Source organism: Micropterus dolomieu, linkage group LG06 (genome assembly GCF_021292245.1).
Source record: "Micropterus dolomieu isolate WLL.071019.BEF.003 ecotype Adirondacks linkage group LG06, ASM2129224v1, whole genome shotgun sequence".
Lineage (NCBI taxonomy): Eukaryota > Metazoa > Chordata > Actinopteri > Centrarchiformes > Centrarchidae > Micropterus > Micropterus dolomieu.
In genome coordinates, this window is record NC_060155.1 from 10,329,829 (window position 1) to 10,349,805 (window position 19,977).

General features: G+C 38.6%; 1 protein-coding gene across 1 annotated transcript in view; it reads left to right on the forward strand.

Moving 5' to 3' along the window:
- Window positions 1-12,713: 12,713 nt before the first annotated feature.
- LOC123972551 (macrophage mannose receptor 1-like) overlaps window positions 12,714-19,977 on the forward strand; it is an 18,421-nt gene continuing 11,157 nt past the window's right edge. The window contains exons 1-12 of the mRNA XM_046052073.1: window positions 12,714-12,843; window positions 13,423-13,779; window positions 13,958-14,128; window positions 15,557-15,712; window positions 15,952-16,062; window positions 16,370-16,507; window positions 17,358-17,537; window positions 18,462-18,616; window positions 18,927-19,040; window positions 19,173-19,288; window positions 19,447-19,595; window positions 19,679-19,878. Of these exons, the coding sequence (XP_045908029.1) occupies window positions 12,738-12,843; window positions 13,423-13,779; window positions 13,958-14,128; window positions 15,557-15,712; window positions 15,952-16,062; window positions 16,370-16,507; window positions 17,358-17,537; window positions 18,462-18,616; window positions 18,927-19,040; window positions 19,173-19,288; window positions 19,447-19,595; window positions 19,679-19,878 (1,953 nt within the window). The 5' untranslated portion in view covers window positions 12,714-12,737. The remainder of the gene's footprint in view (window positions 12,844-13,422; window positions 13,780-13,957; window positions 14,129-15,556; window positions 15,713-15,951; window positions 16,063-16,369; window positions 16,508-17,357; window positions 17,538-18,461; window positions 18,617-18,926; window positions 19,041-19,172; window positions 19,289-19,446; window positions 19,596-19,678; window positions 19,879-19,977) is intronic.

Below are 19,977 nucleotides of genomic sequence, written 5' to 3' on the forward strand. Positions count from 1 at the left end.
TGACTTAGGTTTAGGGTAAGGTGCCTCGGTGGACTGTCAACGCCCTAAACACAAACTTACCAGTGTGGGTGAGATGCCTGGAGGCGTCTTATACACACGCACCTGGGGCGTCCTACACACGCAGAGTGTGGGTATATGACACTTGAGATGAGAACATGCTGCTTAACTATATACATGGCATAGATTCTACATGCTCTACAGTACTTGAGTCACTGGTTAAAGCTATTTACTCACAACACAGTTTAATGACAAAAACATAGGAGAAAACTATCCTCAAAAGCAACTATGGATTTCACGATGAAGTACCCTGCCATTGGCCAAGCCAACCGCAGAGGTACCGCAACAACAGCAATGTTCATACTTTCTTGCTTTACACTTCAGTGCGTGTTAAATTAATAAATTAATGTAAGTGCTTCAGAAATTCCTCAAGTGTAATGAGCTCTGTAAGTGTTGTTGTTGTTTGTTTTGAACTAAATTGGCATTAGTATATTGCTAATGTGGCTAGTGGGCTCGACGACGTTAGACTAACATTGTAATACTAGGGACAGTCAGGAGAAACTGAATGTTAACCCTCATGCGAAGCTCACAAAATAACAATAATAATAGTATGTTGGATGCTTGCAGCTGTTTTCATGTTGCTTTGTGTGGAACTTTAGTTATAACATTGCTACAGCACAGTTGTTAAAGTTAAAGGACGCCCATTCTGCTCTGCATTGGTGTGTGCATGGCTATACATGTGCATTGCTGTGGTATGTAAACTGACTTGATAGACATGTCCTGAATGTAACAATATAGCTAAGTTCAAAAATGGTCAAACTGCAGGAATGAATTTGCTTGGCAATGTTGTGTAACTTTGACCATCCAGCAGCTAGCACACAGCAGCTCGCTCACTCGCTCAGACCATAAAGCTGCAAAAATGGCAATAATAACAAATACCACGCTGTTGAGCCACAACAAATCACCGCTGGGGAAATTAATTTACCACGACAGCCCTAGCAACTTACTGAGCTTCTGCACATGCTCATCCACAGATTATACAGAGTCAACAGGTGGCTTAATAACCAATAAATGCAAAACAGATATATTTCCAAATTATTCAAATATAGGTCTACCCTACAGGCCCTTTCCTGCAAAAGTGTAACGCAGTTAAAACGAGTGCTGAACAGTCAGTCAAAATATTATCAAAACGGCCAAGCACAATATCCAAATCGCAGTTGCTGCAATCTTTTGATAAGCATGTTGCCAAGACGCCCCAGCACGACCGGCCCGTGACATAGGCGACATAGGCGGTTGCTTAGGGCAGAAAATGTCAGGGGGCGCCGCAAGAAAAAAATTTCGACTCATTGTGAATCAATTCCAGCGAGCTGAAGCGATACCGGTGATAATAATCATGTGCACCTCACGCTGTGAGTCTGGTGTTGTGCCAAATTCTGCATGCCTGCCGAGAATTACCTGCACCTCGTGGGTGGTAACGCTTATTTCTTGTTATTAGAAAAGAGGTGGATGCAAATCGCGGCAGGTAGCCTACATCATCTGTTTTGCCGAATTATATATTCACATCTTAAGGTCCTATCCAGACACTTTGTTGTGCACGTTGAGAGTTTTGCAATATAAACATCTAATAACTGAAGCGCAACCTTGCTCTGTTTGGGACTGTGAGCTGCACTTTGTCGAAGCTGCTGAAGTTAGTTAATGTGGATATTTGGTGAGATTTCTTTCCGATCAGAAGTGTTTTTGGTTGGTTTCGGTTTCACATGCGACATGCTGTGTCGGCCAAATGGTCAAATGGGGATAGGCTACTACCAGCGGAGGAAAAACATAATCCTCAGTAGAGTAGGCTATAGGACAGGTAGAATTCAACATTTAATGAATTCTCATTAAGACTCCTCTAACCCAACAACTCCTACCAACTCAGTCAGATTAGTTAATTACTTAATCAAGGGTGTAATGGTGCCAAACTGACTAGGGTGCAAATTAAGTTGTCACAGGTCTATGTTGAACTGCTGGCTTTGTATCTCCAAGCTCCTCAGTGGACTAGACTGGACAAAATGGGCAGAAAACCTCTCAAAAATAACTTGACAAATCCGTGTGAAACATATGGTGACTACTGAAATCTTCAAGCAAAATATTGACTTAAGAAATAAATCAACATTTTAGGAAAAAGTTAAATAAGGCTACAGCCAGTAGCCATTTAGCTTACCTTAGCACAAAGTCTGTAGAAGGGGGAAAAAGGTATTACATACACGATACACAGGCATAATTATTTCACGTTTGTTTGTTTTGAGATGGGGTAAGTTTTACTTGGTGATAACTGTCCCATTAAATTAGTTTGAAATTATATGTAAAGGAATAGTCTGACCTTTTAAAAAATAAACTATCCACTTTCTTGAGAATGAATACCACTCATGTCTCTGTGCAGTAAAACACATAACCTTGGTGCATTCGGTAGTAGTAGTTAGTTTAGCATAAGGACTGGAAACAGGAAGCTAGCCTGGCTCTGTTGAAACAAAATCTGCTTACTGGAAGTGTGAAAACAAGAAGATATTGTACAGTAATATGTACAGGATGATATCTTGGCTGGGTGCAGGGACTTCCTAGAGTCTTGTGGTCACCATATTCAATATTCTTCTACTATACCTGTTGGGATAATGTTGTGTATAATTGTGTTCACTGCTAATTTTTGCCAGTGTCAATGTCAAACTAAGATTAAACAAAGCAATTAATATATTGTCATGGTCACATAGCTGGTATTGTCCTGTCGATTGGTTGCTGAACCCTGGGAAGTCATGTGTTGTCTGGTGGAAGAAAGCACAAATGCAAGAACATCATGCTGCAGAATAGAAACTCTTTTGTTAAAACTGTGAGAGACAATAAATAACAGCCCTCCTCCTTTAAGTATTTTGGTTTAGCTTATGTATGTATTACCCTAAATGAACTGAAAGCAATGGCAAGCTGTGACCAGTCACTGTCAGTTGGCGGGGCACCATAGGACGCATAATTACTAAATAATAAGACAAGCAAATATTGTTAAGCAAAATTATTAAAGAAAAGGAACAAATCAGAGCAGGGAAGCAACAAATGCCAGGTGCTGATGTTTTCAAGTAAAATTACACTGAACACATTCTTTGTTTTATATTTGATTAATCTTCAACAATAGACTGCATATTTGTCAAAAATAACTTCTGGATGCTGTACAAAACACATTTTTTTGAAAGGAACGTAATGAATTCAGTCTCAACTCAAAACAATCATACACAGTTGGAAAAGTTCTACCAAACAGTGCAACAGGCTCTCTGGTTCTCCTGACATTTACCTAACAAGGCAATTATGAAGTATGTACAAATGCATAGAGATCGTATTCAAGCAATGTATTTTATCACAAGAAGATTACATAGATTATCCACCACATCGCACAGGTCAGTGTCACAAAAAGAGTTTTCATGCTTCCAAACAGAGCAAATGCAAGTCAATTAATGTGCTTGAACACCATTTAGAAAAGTAGGAAACAAAGTATGACTTACATAAAAAAATAGTTAGACTTTCCTTTCCAATGTTTAAAATAAATTGTTGGCTTTTGACTATATACTGGTTTGAACATGGGGCAGAATCAGATATGACACTGAAACACACAAGTCTGTTGTTCCCCACAGTTATTTGACCATTTTATTAGACAAAACATCCCTTTGTGTAACTTTGTAGAAAAAAAATCATAAAATGCAAACCAAACAAACTAATCAAGGTATCCATATTATTTACACTCTTAAACCTCCTCATGCTCTTATCTTTTTTGTATTATTCTTTACACTTGTTAAAGCACTTTGTGACTTGTTTTTGAAAAGTGCTCTACAAATAAGGATTATTATTATACAAAGTTACCCGGCATCGCTTACTCCCTAAATATCTGTAGGCCTAGTCTGCTACAGCCCTGACCAATGCCCCTCTCTGTTTGCTCAGTTTGTGTTAGTTTTGTTTCCACCACATAACCTTTGTACAGTATCATGTGAACACTTTGTAGTTTATGTTATGTGTTTATCCAGTCTTTCAGTCACTGTTGATGGCTTCAAACATACGTATCTTCAACGTATCTTCAACCAAGTCCAGTTGCCCTTGATTTTAATCTTCGTTGGACTTCAAACATATAAACTTCCTCGTCTCTCAGTGTTTCACTCTCTTTTCTCCCTCCATCTCTCTTCTGCCATTCCAAGCAAGGCATGCTTAAAATACAATCATGCAAACACTCAATTTCATAACATGGAATGTACGTGGCTTCCGCACTCCATAAAAAAAATTAAAATCATCGATTATCTCATAAAATTAAAGGCTGATATATGTTTTCTACAAGAATCACACTTAACAAATTTTGAACTACAATATCTCCAGTTTGAACAATATGACAAAATATTCTCATCCACATACAAGAGTAAACAAAGAGGTGTCTCAGTTTTAATAAATAAAAACATTTCTTTTAATTACAATACATCCTTCATTGATCCAGACAGTGGATTTATCATCATCAATGCATCTATTAACCACACAAATTTTACACTTGGCAACATCTACGGAACCAATAAGGATGACCCATTGTTCTTTCACAATTTCCTTACTCTGCCACTCAACAAATATAATAGCTGGAGATTACAATACTGTTATCAACCCTACACTATACCATTCAAGTACCCCAGGTAGTTTAAGACACTAGCACTCCACTGATATAATAAAAAAAAAACAGACTTAGCGACAGCTGGAGAACGAGGAACACGTTATTAAAAGAATATTCATATTTTTTTCCCTCCATCAATCTTCCTCCAGAATTTACCTCTTTCTCATAAGTAACTCACTCACCAAACATATTCAAGAAAATAATATTCACTCAGTCATGATAAGCGATCAAGCTCCTGTTTCACTGAAAATAAACACCCAAACCCATTTTAAGCCTTCTACAAGATGGTCGTTTCAACAAATCACTCCTTTAAGATCTGGATTTCAGTTCACTTATCAGAAGAGAGTGGGCATCCTTCCTGGATATAAACGACTCTCTATTTTATGGGAAACAGCCAAAGCAGTATTAAGAGGTAAATTCATATCATATTCATCATACAAGAAAAAACAACAAGAATTGGAAAATACCTTAGAGCTTAAAATTAACAGCTAACAAACCTATATACCGAAATCATTAGTACTGAACAAATACAAAATTAATTGAGACAACTTAAAACCCAAATGGAAATTATCACACACAAAAAAACACAGTTCTTTATCCAACAACTTAAATATGAAAATGTTCAATTTAGTAATAAATCAAATAAATATCTAGCAAACCAATTACAACGCAAAAAGAGAAAGCATATATTCCATCCATACTCAATGAAACAGGTACTATAACCCACAAATGCAGGATATAAACAATATCTTTCATAACTTTTATAGCAATCTGTATTCTTCTTAAGCATGAACCTAAACTATCAGAAATAGACAACTTCTTAGACAATCTGGACCTACCTACACTACCTAGAGAACTCTATACAGCCCTAAATAAAATGCCAACCAATAAATCACCTAGACCAGATGGATTCCCAGCTGAATTCTATAAACACTTCTGGGAAATTCTACAACCACTATTTTAACAATGGAAATCAAAGATACTTTGACCATGAATACTGCTGTCATAACACTTTCATTAAAACGACCCAACTCACCCATGCGCTCTCTCGCTGATTGACACGGACTTAAAAATTATCACAAAATCCCTAGCAACAAGAATAGAGACAGTTATACCAAAACTAATCCACCCACATCAGACAGGTTTCATCAAAAGCTGGAATGCTTCAGATAACCTCCGTAGACTTTTTAACTTAATCAATATACCGTAAAGCTTCAATTAATAGCTGAGTCCCAAATAGCCGCCAACCTCCTTTACTGGCCTGGTGTGGGAACACATTTTGACAAATAAATGCCTGCCTCCATTAAACGCCTGGTCTGGTTTTTATAGAAGTTCTTTGGATGTATAAAACCTCCCGCGGAGTCACCTGCTTTAGCTGCTTCTAAGCTGCTTAGATCGTGAACACAAATATTAATGTTTAAACGTATGATCAGTGTGTCAGTATGGACATTTTAGATCGGTTAGATTCTCCACAATTCAATAGTTCAGTGCATTTAACGGAAATAACAAGCCCCAAAATCTCATTCCTATAGATATATTTACCGGTGTAACTTGCATGGTACAAGAGAGGAAAGGAAAAAAAAGCGCTGACTGACGTTACATTTGAAGCGCTCTTAAGGCCGCTCATTAATTTCGAATGTGTCCGTTCCTTGATTACTTATATTCTTTTACTCTGTAAGGGTCCACCGATCAAAAGAATCAAAACAGCTTTTCATAAAATGAATCCAAGATTTGAATCCTGTCATGTGAAGTCCATCGCTCTCTGTTAACTTCAGCTACACTTCTCTCATCCTGCACCGTGCTGTTTTCGTGATGTTACTTCAAAATAAAAGCGCATAAGCCGTCTGTTCAAGCTAGATCAAATAAATGACATGTATTTGATATTATTGGTTAATTTTTCAGTTTTGTGTAAAAGGAATTAAAGGCCTGTCCCATATGGATGCCTGTCCCAAATATAGGCAGGGTCAATTCAGTGATTTTAGCAAATAAAAGCCCGGGCTATTATTCAAAGTTTAACGGTATCACTGCAAAGAATAAAACCATAATCGTATCATTAGATGCCGAAAAAGCTTTTGACAAAGTAAACTGGACTGAACTGGTTTGGTTTTGGAGAGTCTATCATCCATTGGATAAGAACACTGTACACGTCACTTAGAGCCTCAATAATCACAAACCAGATCACCTCACCTAGCTTCACACTTCATCAGGGAACCAGACAAGGATGCCCTCTCTCGCCATCCCTATTTGCTATTTTCCTCGAACCATTTGCAGCAGCAATACGACAAAATAATAAAATTGAGGGAATCCAGGACACCTGCTGACAACATAAAATTAGTCTTTATGCAGATGACCTTTTATTATATCTAAAAAAAATCCATTGGAGTCATTACAGGAAACATTTAACATTATTAATAACTTGTCAATAATCTCACACTACACAATAAACTGGAATAAATCCTCTAGATGCGTGGGATTCTGTAGCTCAAGACTCCCAATATGTTATATTTGGCATTAATATTTCTACTAAGATGTCAGATCTCTTCCACCTCAACTATACCCCTCTGTTAAAAAAACATAGAAGATGACTTTAAACGATGGATCAAACTTCCACTCACTCTCATTGGACGAATCACATCAGTTTAAATGAAAACATTACTTCAGGTTAATTACCTGTTCTCAGTGCTTCCCATCACCCCCACTGACAAATGGTTCAAAACACTAGACTAACTAACTGCTCAGTTTTACTGGAAAAACAAAAAAACAAGAATCTCACTTTCAACATTACAAAACAGGAAATCATAAGGAGGCCTGGAAGCACAACATTTTCTTTACTACTTTCAGCCAAATCAATTACAATATTTATTCATTCCATGTATTCCGACTTCATTCAATATATTCTGACTTTCATTCCATATACTGAGACTTTCATTCAATATATTCAGACTTCATTCAATATATTCAGACTTTCATTCAATATATTCAAGGTTCATTCCATATATTCAGATAGATAAACATCATAGATATATATATTATTTCCTAAATGTCATGTCATAATTTATATATATATATATATATATATATATGGCATGCCATAATTTAGGGATTTTTATTTACAGTTTTTCTCAATTGCTAAAACACAATTTCTGAAACCTTGCTCCATTTTCTGAAAACATTAAACACAAAACCTCAGCTTCAAGCACTATTTACAAAACCTCTGACTCAAAACAGTTTTACCTGTGCTCAAATGGAAAGCACAATCTTCAAGGCCAGACAATTTTTCCAACCCACCTTCAACAACCTGTTTGCTCTCTGAACTGGCTTATATTGGTTGTGTCACATGATTTGAAACAAGTGAAATAAATTTTGAGTGGTTGTGTTTAATCAATGACGTGTTCTCTATTTGTATTTGATTGTTTCCACTTGTGTTTACCAGTATGGGTGACATGTGCATTAGAGTGCAGAATGTGTTTTAAGAATGAGAATGTGTTTAGAGTTCTGCTGAAAAGTCTAAGTGAGATCTGCAAATTGTGTTTTACCATGTGAAATGGTTTAAGGTATTGACAACAGACTTAGCACAATTAGCTAAATGAGTTCAGGCAACTGCGAACTTTGTTCAGCCAATGGGTTTTAGTGTTCTAGCAATTTAGGGTTCTATATTGCTTAAACACTTCTTGAAATTATGCCTCTTTTTCTCGAAACTCTAAACACATATCCACAACTTCTCACCTAATTCCCCAAACATCCCATTTTCAGGTCAAAATTAAGCTTTCCACTCAAAACCATTCAATCTTGCTGAAAAACCAAACTTTGCCCTCAGACATAACGCACTAGCCCTCAAAAACACACAACACAGTCTTACACACTGGTGAGATAAATTCAAAACAATACTACAAAAACTGGTTCTCCCCCTTAAAAACCTTTTCACATGATGAACACAACAAATGCAATAACAAATGTAAACATTTGCACATTTTCTATTCCTTAGTGTACTGTACAGTACAACACACCAAACAACAAATTATTCTGCCCCAGCGTCCTGTCTTTGGTTTGGGACAGGCCAGAGATTCTTGTTCTCCCCCTCCTTCTCCTCTACCTCCTCCTCCTCATCTTACTCCTATCCCATCTCCTCCTACTATTCCTCTTCCTTCACCTCTTACTCCTCTCCATACTGCTCTTCCTCCTCCTCCTCTTCTTCCTCCTTGTTGTCTCTGGTGTCCTCTACCTCTTCCTTCAGATTTCTCTGGAACCACTGTTCCAAAACTGAATGAACTGACTCTGGTCCTTTTATCTATCTATTGAAGCTTCTGATTGGTGTGTTACCAATTTTGAATGTTTGTGTTTCCACCTGGGTAGCTGTGTGCTAATTGAGCTCAACCTGTGCTGAGTGTTTTCTCAATGACCACATGGTGTAGGCAACGAGAAATGTAGGGATTTGTGTGTAGAGTTTAGAGAAATGGAGTTATGGTTTTGAAATTTTAGTTCAATAGCCTGGCTACAGTGTTCAAGTAATTAAGAAAAACTGTAAGTTTGTCTGTCTGAATATATGGAATGATCCTTGAACATGTTGAATGAAAGTCTGAATATATTATATGAAACCTGAATATATGGAATGAAATCTGAATTTATCCATACAAATCACATCAAAAACACAAGATGAAAAGTGTGAGACTATGAGTGAATCTAGTGAAGAAATCTAGTGTCAGCAATGTATGGGCCCAAATACTGGTAACCATATCCAGTACCGTTGTTCCCAATGAACACATCTGGTGTTAATAGTAATTTGTAGTTTTTATATTGACATGGGTATATGTTATAATTAGTAGTTTTCCAAGTGGACGTTGGTCTATATTGCAATTAGTTTTCCAAATTGACTCTGGTGTATATTATAAGTCGTTTTCCAAATGGAGTCTGGTTTATATTATAATTGTTAGTGTTCCAAATGGACTTTGGTCTATATTACAATAAGAAGTTTTCAAAATTGACTCTGGTGTGTATTGTAATTGGTAGTTTTCCAAATGGACTTTGGTCTATATTACAATTAGTAGTTTTCGAAATTGACTCTGGTGTATATTATATTTGGTCGTTTTCCAAATGGACTCTGGTGTATATTGTAATTGGTCGTTTTCCAAATAGACTTGGGTCAATATTATAATTAGTTGTTTTCCAAAAAGACTCTGGTGTATATTGTTATTGGTAGTTTTCCAAATGGAATCGGTTTCATATTATAATTGGTAGTTTTCCAAATGGATTTTTGTCTGTATTATAATTTGTAGTTTTCCAAAAGAACTCTTGTGTATATTATAACGCAGACAGCTGTGATCAATAGTAGAAGCACACAAAATGTCAGGCAGGGTAAACGCTCCACGGCTAAAACTCTTCTGAGACGCTTCCAGTGTGAGTTGACGCAGGCCTGAGGACGGGTCCAAACTGCCACGCAGCCTTAACGTGGCGCACACACCGCCTGTGTAAGTCTAGCCAAAGTCCTCATAGGGCAAGTCATGCCACTCGGCAGCCATCTTGGCAACGCCTCCGGGCAGCTATTTTGGACCAACAAGACCAGGCTCCTACCTGAATGAATGGGGAGTGAGCCAGAACTGCAGTTTTACTGGTGACCGGGACATAAAAACTACATGACAAGAATAAGCAGAACAATCTAAAAAAAATCTCTTAAAAAGTTTGACGACTTTGACCCAAAATAAGGTTTAAAAGCATTTTTCCTGACCGGTTATGTTAAGTGTTGTTCAGTGTTACTATCTGATGGCGCCCTTACCCAATGTAATACGGTAGTAAAGTTTGTTGTTACGGCCTGATGTTATGTCACTACGCTCTATGTGGCACATGCGTATGGACAGCAGCCATCCCTCTCTGTCTAATGATGAGATATAAAAACGTGTTCGCCTTCTTGAATAAATATGCCTGTCAAAAAGGCTAAAGAGAGATAATGATTGAAGTCTTGCTTGACATCTGGATGCGTTGATGGGAAGGTTGCGCACAACTGGTTAACAGGTTATATGCGTTACATGCGTCACTACTACCAGGCATGAGCAGTAGAAGAATAACAGACCCTTACGTCAGTGGAACCACACGATTGGCTGAAATATAATATTACCGCTTTGGCTATTAAAAGCAGATGACTGGCTTTCTAGAGGGAGGGGCGGGTGGAGGTGAATGTTGTCAAATAAGTTGAGATCCCAGCGCTCTTGCTATCAGGTCGCGGTAATGAAAGCATAATCGTTCATTATGTAAGGTCTTTATACACCACTGAAAACATAGTTATGTATATTATATTGCATTTCTGTTGTAGTATCCAATATTTGTGCATTTGACTCATAACAGTTCAAAATATCACTGTAGCAGCAGGACAGAGGGTCAGTGTCCTTCTACGGGGAGAGCAGTGATTGGTGGTTATGTAGGGACTGAACCCTTCTATAGAATCTGACCTCTAACCCCTTGTTTGTTACTTCAAAATAGTACTGTACCCTTCTATGGGTTTGACCTTTTATTTTGCAGACTCAAACCCAAATCAAGAACAGTGTCAAACAGATTTCTTCTCAACACATCATCGCAGCATTATTGTTCGGACACCACACTGTCAATAGATCCTCCTAAATATTACATACTGAACCTTTTTAACCTCTTCTGTTTCAGCAGGTTTTCTGCTCATGTTCATTCAGAATCTATCCCTCATATCTGTGTTCTCTGACATGTTGAAAATTTTTTTGTAATATTACGACACTAATGTCATCATTTACTGAGAATGTATAATAATTTTTAAGTTTACCTGCCCTAAACTGTGCTGTGCATTACGTTATTGCTCTATTGACATGGTAGTATTCCTTCTGACAGACACACAACGCCGTTTAGGACTGTACTGGATGAGATGAGGTGGTAAACAAAACTAACTGAAAACACTTCAGATCAGGCAGAAATCTCACCACAAATTCACATGCATGTTAACTTCTGCACCTCTGATAAGTTGCGCTCACAGTCTGAAACCAAAATTTTGTGCTTCCGTTAATTGCGAAACTCTCCTAGTTACATTACCACTCTGTCTCAAACTGTATATGGGCGCGAGAGGGGGTCCACTTCATTCATACGCCGTATGCCGGTGTCGTATCAGCTGGGGGAGTTGATTTGTACTCAGTCGACATTATCAGTAAGACACAGTAAGACAGCGTTGTTGTTCGTTTGTGTTCAGAACACCTGAGCTTAACTTCCTGGCCCACGTAAGGGCCCCCAGCCGGGGCCCTGTGTCAGCCGCCCCCATGCACCCACACTACCTCTGCTCTGGTGCCTCTGTACCATGGACTTAGGCCTGCTGAACTTCTGTCTGCTGAGAAGTATTCTCAAGTGTAACTTAAACAAGCCATTCCATGAAACACACTAAACAGTTTCTGATGTTCGAAAAGTACACAAAAAGGATTTTGGGACTTTGTGGCAATGAATTCTTGAAAGTCCAGTATTTCCTTATGCATAGATAAAAAGGCAAAGTCAGCATTATGGTAGCTTCCTTGTTGTGGATGTTGCACAATACTTTCTTCAGTAAAGAAAACGGCCAACCGCCACGTCCTGTAGAATATGCGTCAATCATGCTTGGCTGCTCCAACCACACTTTGTACCACATCTGCTTCTGCCGTCTTTACATACAGTAAAGAAGAATACCACTGTAGATGATTAATATGTGGAACAACTGGTGGTTACCTTAATGGCAAATAAAGGAAAACTATTGCAGTCAAAAAACAGAAATGATTTCCTCTGGGCTGTGTTTGGTAGACTGACTGTCATTTAAAAGGTCAGGACCATGAAGCATAATACAAGCACTTCCTGTCTCCCACATTGCCTGTTTATTATGCAATGACACGTAATAACAGGCATGCTGTTCTGGGAATGATATGTGTATTGCAATAAAACTACCAAGACTGCAAATATCAGCATTTGGGTTCCGTTTTAAAAAAAAACCCAACTGTTATAATGATTTGCTCCTCCTTGTTCGTCTGAAGTAGAGAATGTGTCAGTACTATTAAGACTGACTTTCATCAGTCATTCACACAACTCTTCAATCCTCTGCAAGAAATGCATGGATCAAGTCTTCCGCCGTAAGACTCCCATCTTTTTAACCATGAAGATAACTGGTACAGCCTTTGTGCTCCTCATCCAAACATTGCAGTGTTTGGCTTCTGATGGTACAGTATTCAAACCAATTTGGAGTTTTTTGTGAGATTGTTTGTATTTGCACTCTACTCTGTGTTTGAGACTGTTGTGTGCTTTACCATTTGTCAATGTGTATGCTGTCAGTGTGCGTCACCTGTGGTAAAAAACTGTTTTCAACAGTTAAGTATTGAGGTGATTGCTGTTTTATTTTTGGTATTAAGATTTTACATACATCCAATTGTTGTTACTTTGTTTGCTTATTAAATTTCTGTTTATTATGTAAATAATTTTTAGTAGTAGTAAATACCATTAAATATGAGAAACAACTGACACAACCCCAGTGATGAACTGTTGTTAGGGATATAGGGTCTAGGCAGGGAAAGGTCCGTTGGAGGGTCCAATGGGTTGACTAGCCTGAATTCGGACATTGTTTTGATTTTATTTCATTTCCTGAGGTTTTCACATGTATTGGCTAAACCATATCTCTGCATAAACTGATAAAGATGTCTTTTCTTAATTAAAACTGGAGTAGTAGTAGTAAACTAGAGAGGGGCCTGTTCTGGATTCTCTTGAGTTCTTCTGAAATAAACAGTGAAATTCTTTCTCAACAGATTCACCATTTCAACTAACTAACACAGCCACTGGTTTTTGTTTGGTTAAAACTAATAACCACTGCACTGACATTCGTTGGACAACTGGTGACCGACTTCTTGTTCAGCAAAGGAAGAAGTGCCTGGGAGTCCAGGGGGAAAGCGTGGGGAGTGAAATAAGCCTCTACGATTGTGATGAAAACAGCGAACTCCAAAAGTGGGAATGCAAGAATAACACAGTGCTCGCCCTCAAAGGCCGAGAGCTTTACATTGAGCTCACTGCAGATAATACAGCAGTTCTCTCCAAAACAATTGGACCCAATAACCACCTCACAATCTCAGGGACATCCAGCGGGGCTTGCACAAGAACATACAGAGGTACTGTACAGTATAAAACAGTGTTGTTTTTGAAGGACTTGTACTTCACAGGATTTGACAGTCTCAGGAATCCATCCTGCATTTAAAATTTAGCATCACGTTTTGAAGTGGTTTGTCATGTGTTGTTAGGTAAATCACTGCAGGTACACACTAATCTTTTTTTTCTTTCATCTCTTAGAACTTTATGCCATTGGTGGAAGTGCAGCTGGAATGCCGTGCATGTTTCCCTTCCTGTACCATGACCAGTGGTACTCTGACTGCACTACGGCTGACTCCTCTGAAAAGGGTCTTTGGTGTGCAGTTGAAACTAAATATCAAAATGAACGCTGGGGCTACTGCCCAGTTACTTGTGAGTACTGCATGAAAAGCTGTGAAAAATATTTATACCGCAATGAGAGAAGGATTTTTAGGATGCTAGTGTATACTGATTATACGCTGATATTCTGATTGAAGCTTTCAAGAGACAGTGTTGCCAACTACTAAATTCGCATATCTGTGACATCATAATGTTAAAATAAAGTCAAGCTAAATGTAACTGACTTTAATTAGCTTTATCATTAACTATTATTGAGTTCTGCCTATTTTGCTCTCCACACTCCTCTTTATCTGCTTGCAACCAAAGCCTGCTTAAACATGATTAGGCAATATTACTCGGACTACAAATGGACAACCAACAGGAACCATAATGCATCCGATACTAAAATCTTGTCCCCTGCCTACAGATTCTCCATTGCTTCAACACTATAACCAGGCTATTGAACTAAAATTTCAAAACCATAACTCCATTTTTCAAAAAGCACACCCATTTCTCTAAACTCCACACACACATCCCTACATTTCTCGTTGCCTACACCATGTGGTCATTGAGAAAACACTGACATTCAATATTTTTCACTCAATCGGCACAGGTTGAGCTCAACTAGCACACAGCTACCCAGGTGGAAACACAAACAATTAATAACACACCAATCAGAAGCTTCAATAGATAGATAAAAGGGCCAGAGTCAGTTCATTCAGTTTTGGAACAGTGGATCCAAGGAAGGAAGAGGTAGAGGACACCAGAGACAACAAGGAGGAAGAAGAGGAGGAGGAGCAGTAAGGAGAAGAAGTAGGAGGTGAAGGAAGGGGAATGGTTGGAGTTGGAGAAGGAGATGGGATAGGAGGAAGATGAGGAGTAGTAGGAAGCGGAGGGAGGAGGAGGTTGAGGGAAACGAAGGAGGAGGAGGGAGAGGAGGAGGAGGTGGAGAACAAGAATCTCTGGCCTGTCCAAGACCAAAGACAGGACGCTGGGGAACAATAATTAGTTGTTTGGTGTGTTGTACTGTACAGTACACTAAGGAATAAATAATGTGTAAATTTACACATTTATTTTGTTGCTTTCATCATGTGAAAAGGTTTTTGAGGAGGAGAACTACAAGGAAAATTACTAATAGTTTTTGTAGTATTTTTTTGAATTTATCTCACCAGTGTGTAAGACTGTGTTGTGTGTTTTTGAGGGCTTGTGTGTTATGTCTGAGGGCAAAGTTTGGTTTTTCAGCAAGATTGAATGGTTTTGAGTGGAAAGCTTAATTTTGACCTGAAAATAGGATGCTTGCGGAATTGGGTGAGAAGTTGTGGATTTGTGTTTAGAGTTTTGAGTAAAAGAGGCATAATTTCAAGAAATGTGCTTAAGCAATCGAGAAAAACTGTAATAAAGATGAAAATACACAACTTTAGGTTACAGAGACTATTATACTCTCTTATACTAACATATCCATATTTTTATGTACATTTACAGCCAAAGAGGGCTGGAAAATACACCCAACAACAGGAGCGTTTTACCAGCTCAACGCAAACTCCGCTCTGACCTGGTCCCAGGCTGACACCAGCTGCAAACAGCAGGGGGCCTCCCTGCTCAGTATCACAAATCCTCACGAGCAGGCTTATGTCACAGGTAAGGAGCCACTGACTCTATACTGAATGTGTTGATAAATGGAGCATGAAGTTTTTCCATTAATGGATAATATGTCACTCTTTACTGTAATTAGATATTCTGAAATGCATTGTTGCATTGAAAAATCTGAATGTGTACATGTTCCAAAATAATCATTGAGCCTTTCCAACGACTAATGGCACAGGTCAGGTGACTTATGGTCATTATTGTATCATTTTTGTTTCCCATACCCCCAACAGCATTACTAGGGACAGGGGGCAATAAGCTTTGGACTGGGCTGATTCTGGATCCAGAACATGGCTGGAAATGGTCTTCCGGGAGGCCTTACCGCTATCTGAAATGGGACTCAGGTAGGTATTTCCACCACTTTGAGACTTTGTGTTTGTATTTGGATATAATAATGGTAATATATCAAAATGCATCAGTCAACACCTGCAAGCTCAAGCAGAGGGAAGCTGGCTAGTAAAATACTCCTGATTTAAACCTGTGACTACCAAACAAACATCATTAAAACATTTGTGTTTTTTTCTTAATGTTATCTGAGTTTTCTCTACAATCTCAAACCTTTGATTAATATTAAATTGAATTTAAATTAAAGTGAATATGTGCTATGTGTGCAAAATCAACATGTCTAGCATAACTGTCATCTTGTTTTAGGACATCCACTTCCTAATCCGGGATACAACTGTGCAATTTTTGATCCTGCTGTACAGTACTCCTGGCAAAGTTCACCTTGCAGCAAGAAACTTGGGTACATCTGTTACAGTGAAGTGGCTGAGCAACAGCCTACGCAAGGTAAAAAAGAAATCTATTTTACACATTTCCTGGGAACGATATAGCTGTATTTTGTACCTATCAATTAGGCTTTTGCAGTATCTATTATGTATACATCCATTTTCCATACCTTCTTGACATTTCACTGGGGTAGATACAGTATATTACTGTAATTGTGTAATTAAACAGATAGGAGGTAAGAACCTTCTTCCATAGATTCTTGCGAGCGGCAGGTGAATGCAGCAGAGAAAGGTGAGTGGGGAAGTCTATGAAGATTCTCAGTCATCCAGGTCATAGTTATCCAACGAAGGTTAAAATCAAGGGCAACTGGACTTGGTTGAAGATACTGGAAGACGTTGTCGAACACTAATGAACCAGCGGTATCGATGACCCGGGCCAACGACCCCACTGAGGTTAAATAGCTGAGTTTCCCTGCCAGTCAGTCAGAACTGAAGAAGTCCTTTGGATGGGGGACGAAGCGTCTTCCAGTATCTTCAACCAAGTCCAGTTGCCCTTCACTTTAACCTTCGTTGGTGAGTGGGGAAGTTTAACAGTAAATCTTCAGTGTAGTGTTTGTCTGCGAATGAAGGCTGAAGCTGAAGCTCCACTGTGTGCGTTGTTTACTAAATGCTGGAAAATTGAAAGAGGTAATCGTGTTGTTACGTTGAAGATGATGTCAGGCAGTTTCATGGGGCGTTGCTTGCCTCCGTTGTGCACTACAGTATAACATCTCAATATAGCATCTCCGTATCAGTTTAATAGAAAGAGGAGCCGTCGTATTTTTGAAGTACCGTTGGGAGACCGTAACATCTTGATACTACCCAATACTGTCAATCAATCATTGGATTTCTTTGTTTCTTTTCATGATCAGCTATTGAGACAGGATTTTGTTCAAGTCCTTGGACTTCCTACAATGGTCATTGCTTCCACCTCAGTCGCACTCAGAAAACATGGTCTGATGCCCAAAGACAGTGTCGTAATGATGGAGGAGACCTGGTCAGCATCCGCAATGTGGAGGACCAAAGCTTTGTCATCTCTCAACTTGGATATGGTACGTGAAGACAATAAAAACAAACAAGTTTACCTGTAAAGAAGAAACCCTTACAACAAAGAATACTAACCTTTTAAGACCTCCGGCCTTTCTTTAGGATTTTCTTGTGATGCACTGCCCTCATCAACTACCACAAAAAAGAATCACAATATACAATCATTCATTGTCATGTGCTGAGCTGAAGTTAACATATCCTGACGCATCTTTTACTTACTGGATGATGGTCTAAACAATTAGCCCACCCAATTATGAATGGCCTTTGTAATTATTTCTTAGCAATGTTGTTATTGGAGGTGGTCTTTCAGGCAAAGGACAGAAGAATATTTTTTCTTTAAAAAAACAAACAAGCAAACATTTACCACATGAGGAGGAGATTGGAGTGGTGGCAGCAGCAGCATTGACATGAGTGCATCAGCAGACTAGAGCAATAATAAGAAGTGTAAACCTTCAGAAATATGATTGGATGCTACTAGCCAGCTGGTAGCCAAACAGATAAAGAATGTGTCAGTGATATAGAAGCATAAATGAACAAGCTGATTCCAATCAACTAATGCAAGCGTGACTTCAGTGCTCTGTCTGAACAAATGCTATCTTCCATTCTATAAATAACAGGCATTGTAGGCAAGTGCAGTACAGTGAGTTCACCACAAAAAGGACATGAAGGCCTGGAATTAATTCTTTTGATTGGGCAAGGCCACATTGGCCTTTGATAAATACAAATTTATTGGGGCAACGTGGTAAAACTGGAGGGCACCAAGGCCAAAATCAATGGTGCAATAATAATAAGTGACAATCAACCAATTAGGAGTCAGTTTATTGAAACAGGTAGTACTGAGTTAATTTAAACTGTACACCGAATGTTAGATATTAATTTTTAGGCAAATATTTTACAGAAAGATTATTTACTTTTGTTCATGTCTGCAGCATCCGCTGATGAGCTTTGGATTGGACTGAATGACAGGAAGACAGAGGGGTTGTTTGACTGGATTGACCACACTACTGTCAGTTTCACTAGCTGGGAATTTGGGAAACCTTCTGTCTCTACTGAAATAAAGGACTGTGTTCTCATCAGTGGAGAGGTAAGAAGCATATATGTAGTATAGTGCACATATTACAATTATAGGCACATAACATACACTTTTTGAGAGAAAATGGCATTAAAATGCTTTCAAACCTGATTACCAGTAGTCAGGCAACAAAAAGGCAAATTGTTTAGCTACACATCACAGTTTCTTTAATTGTACATACATTGCCTACAGTATATGTCTGTATGATTTTATATTTGTACATTTTATGTACTGACGTTTTTGTTCGATGTTTAAAATACCAGTACATTCACTGTAGTACTTTCCAGTACATTTCTCCACATACATGTTATGGTTGTTGCAGAATGGAAACTGGGCTGACCGTGTCTGTGAAGAGAAGCATGGCTTCATTTGTATGAAGATGAGTGCCTCAAAACCCACTGGAGATGAAGTGGAGCAGGATGTCGGCTGCAAACCTGTGCGTTAACTTTACTTAATTTTATCTGTTTGAAAACTGTTTATCTCTTCTTCATGAAATAATCCCCAAAGTTTAACCTGGGGGTAGTGCCTGAACTTCCATCCGCCTTAACTATGTTTTCCAACAATCCAGGGCTGGAGAAGACATGGCTCATACTGCTACTTTATAAGCACACAGATCAAAACTTTTGATGAAGCTAAAGATGACTGCAAAAGTTCAGGTTCTTACTTAGCTGATGTTTCAAATGGGTAAGAACAATTTTTTCAATTCCAAATGTTCTAAGTATGTTTTTTTTTACCTAAATGTCTAGTATTAACAAATACAATTTAAACCATATAATGTTTTGTTGCAGTACAAAATTCTGACACCAGAATTCCTATGATCTTGCTTGTGCAAACATTTCCAGGGTGGATAATGCATTCCTCGTCAGCTTGGTGGGGTTGAGACCAGAGAAATACTTCTGGCTGGGCCTCTCAAACCAGAAAAACATTGACGAATTTGAGTGGACCAACACAGACTCAGTGAGATTTACTCACTGGAATGCTGAAATGCCAGGTAAGGAGAAATTTTAAACTTCATATGTGGCAGATAGCGGCTTCACAATTGACATTTCACAATTTCTCCTTCAACAATGCAAGGTCACCAACAGGGCTGTGTTGCCATGAAAACTGGGATTTTTGCTGGCCTCTGGGATGTGCTGCCCTGCAACAATAAGGTGAAATACATCTGCAAACACCTGGCAGAGGGCGCGGTTTTGACCCCTCCACCACCCACTCGTGCCCCTACCGGGTGTGTTGACGGCTGGACTCCAATAGGATCAAGAAACTATTGCTTCAAGGTACAGGTCTAAAAATAAAATCCTCCGCCTAAAGATCAATTCTGTTTACAATTTTTGGTTTAGTAATTTTATTTCCGTCCTTTCGGCCTGACTTATGTG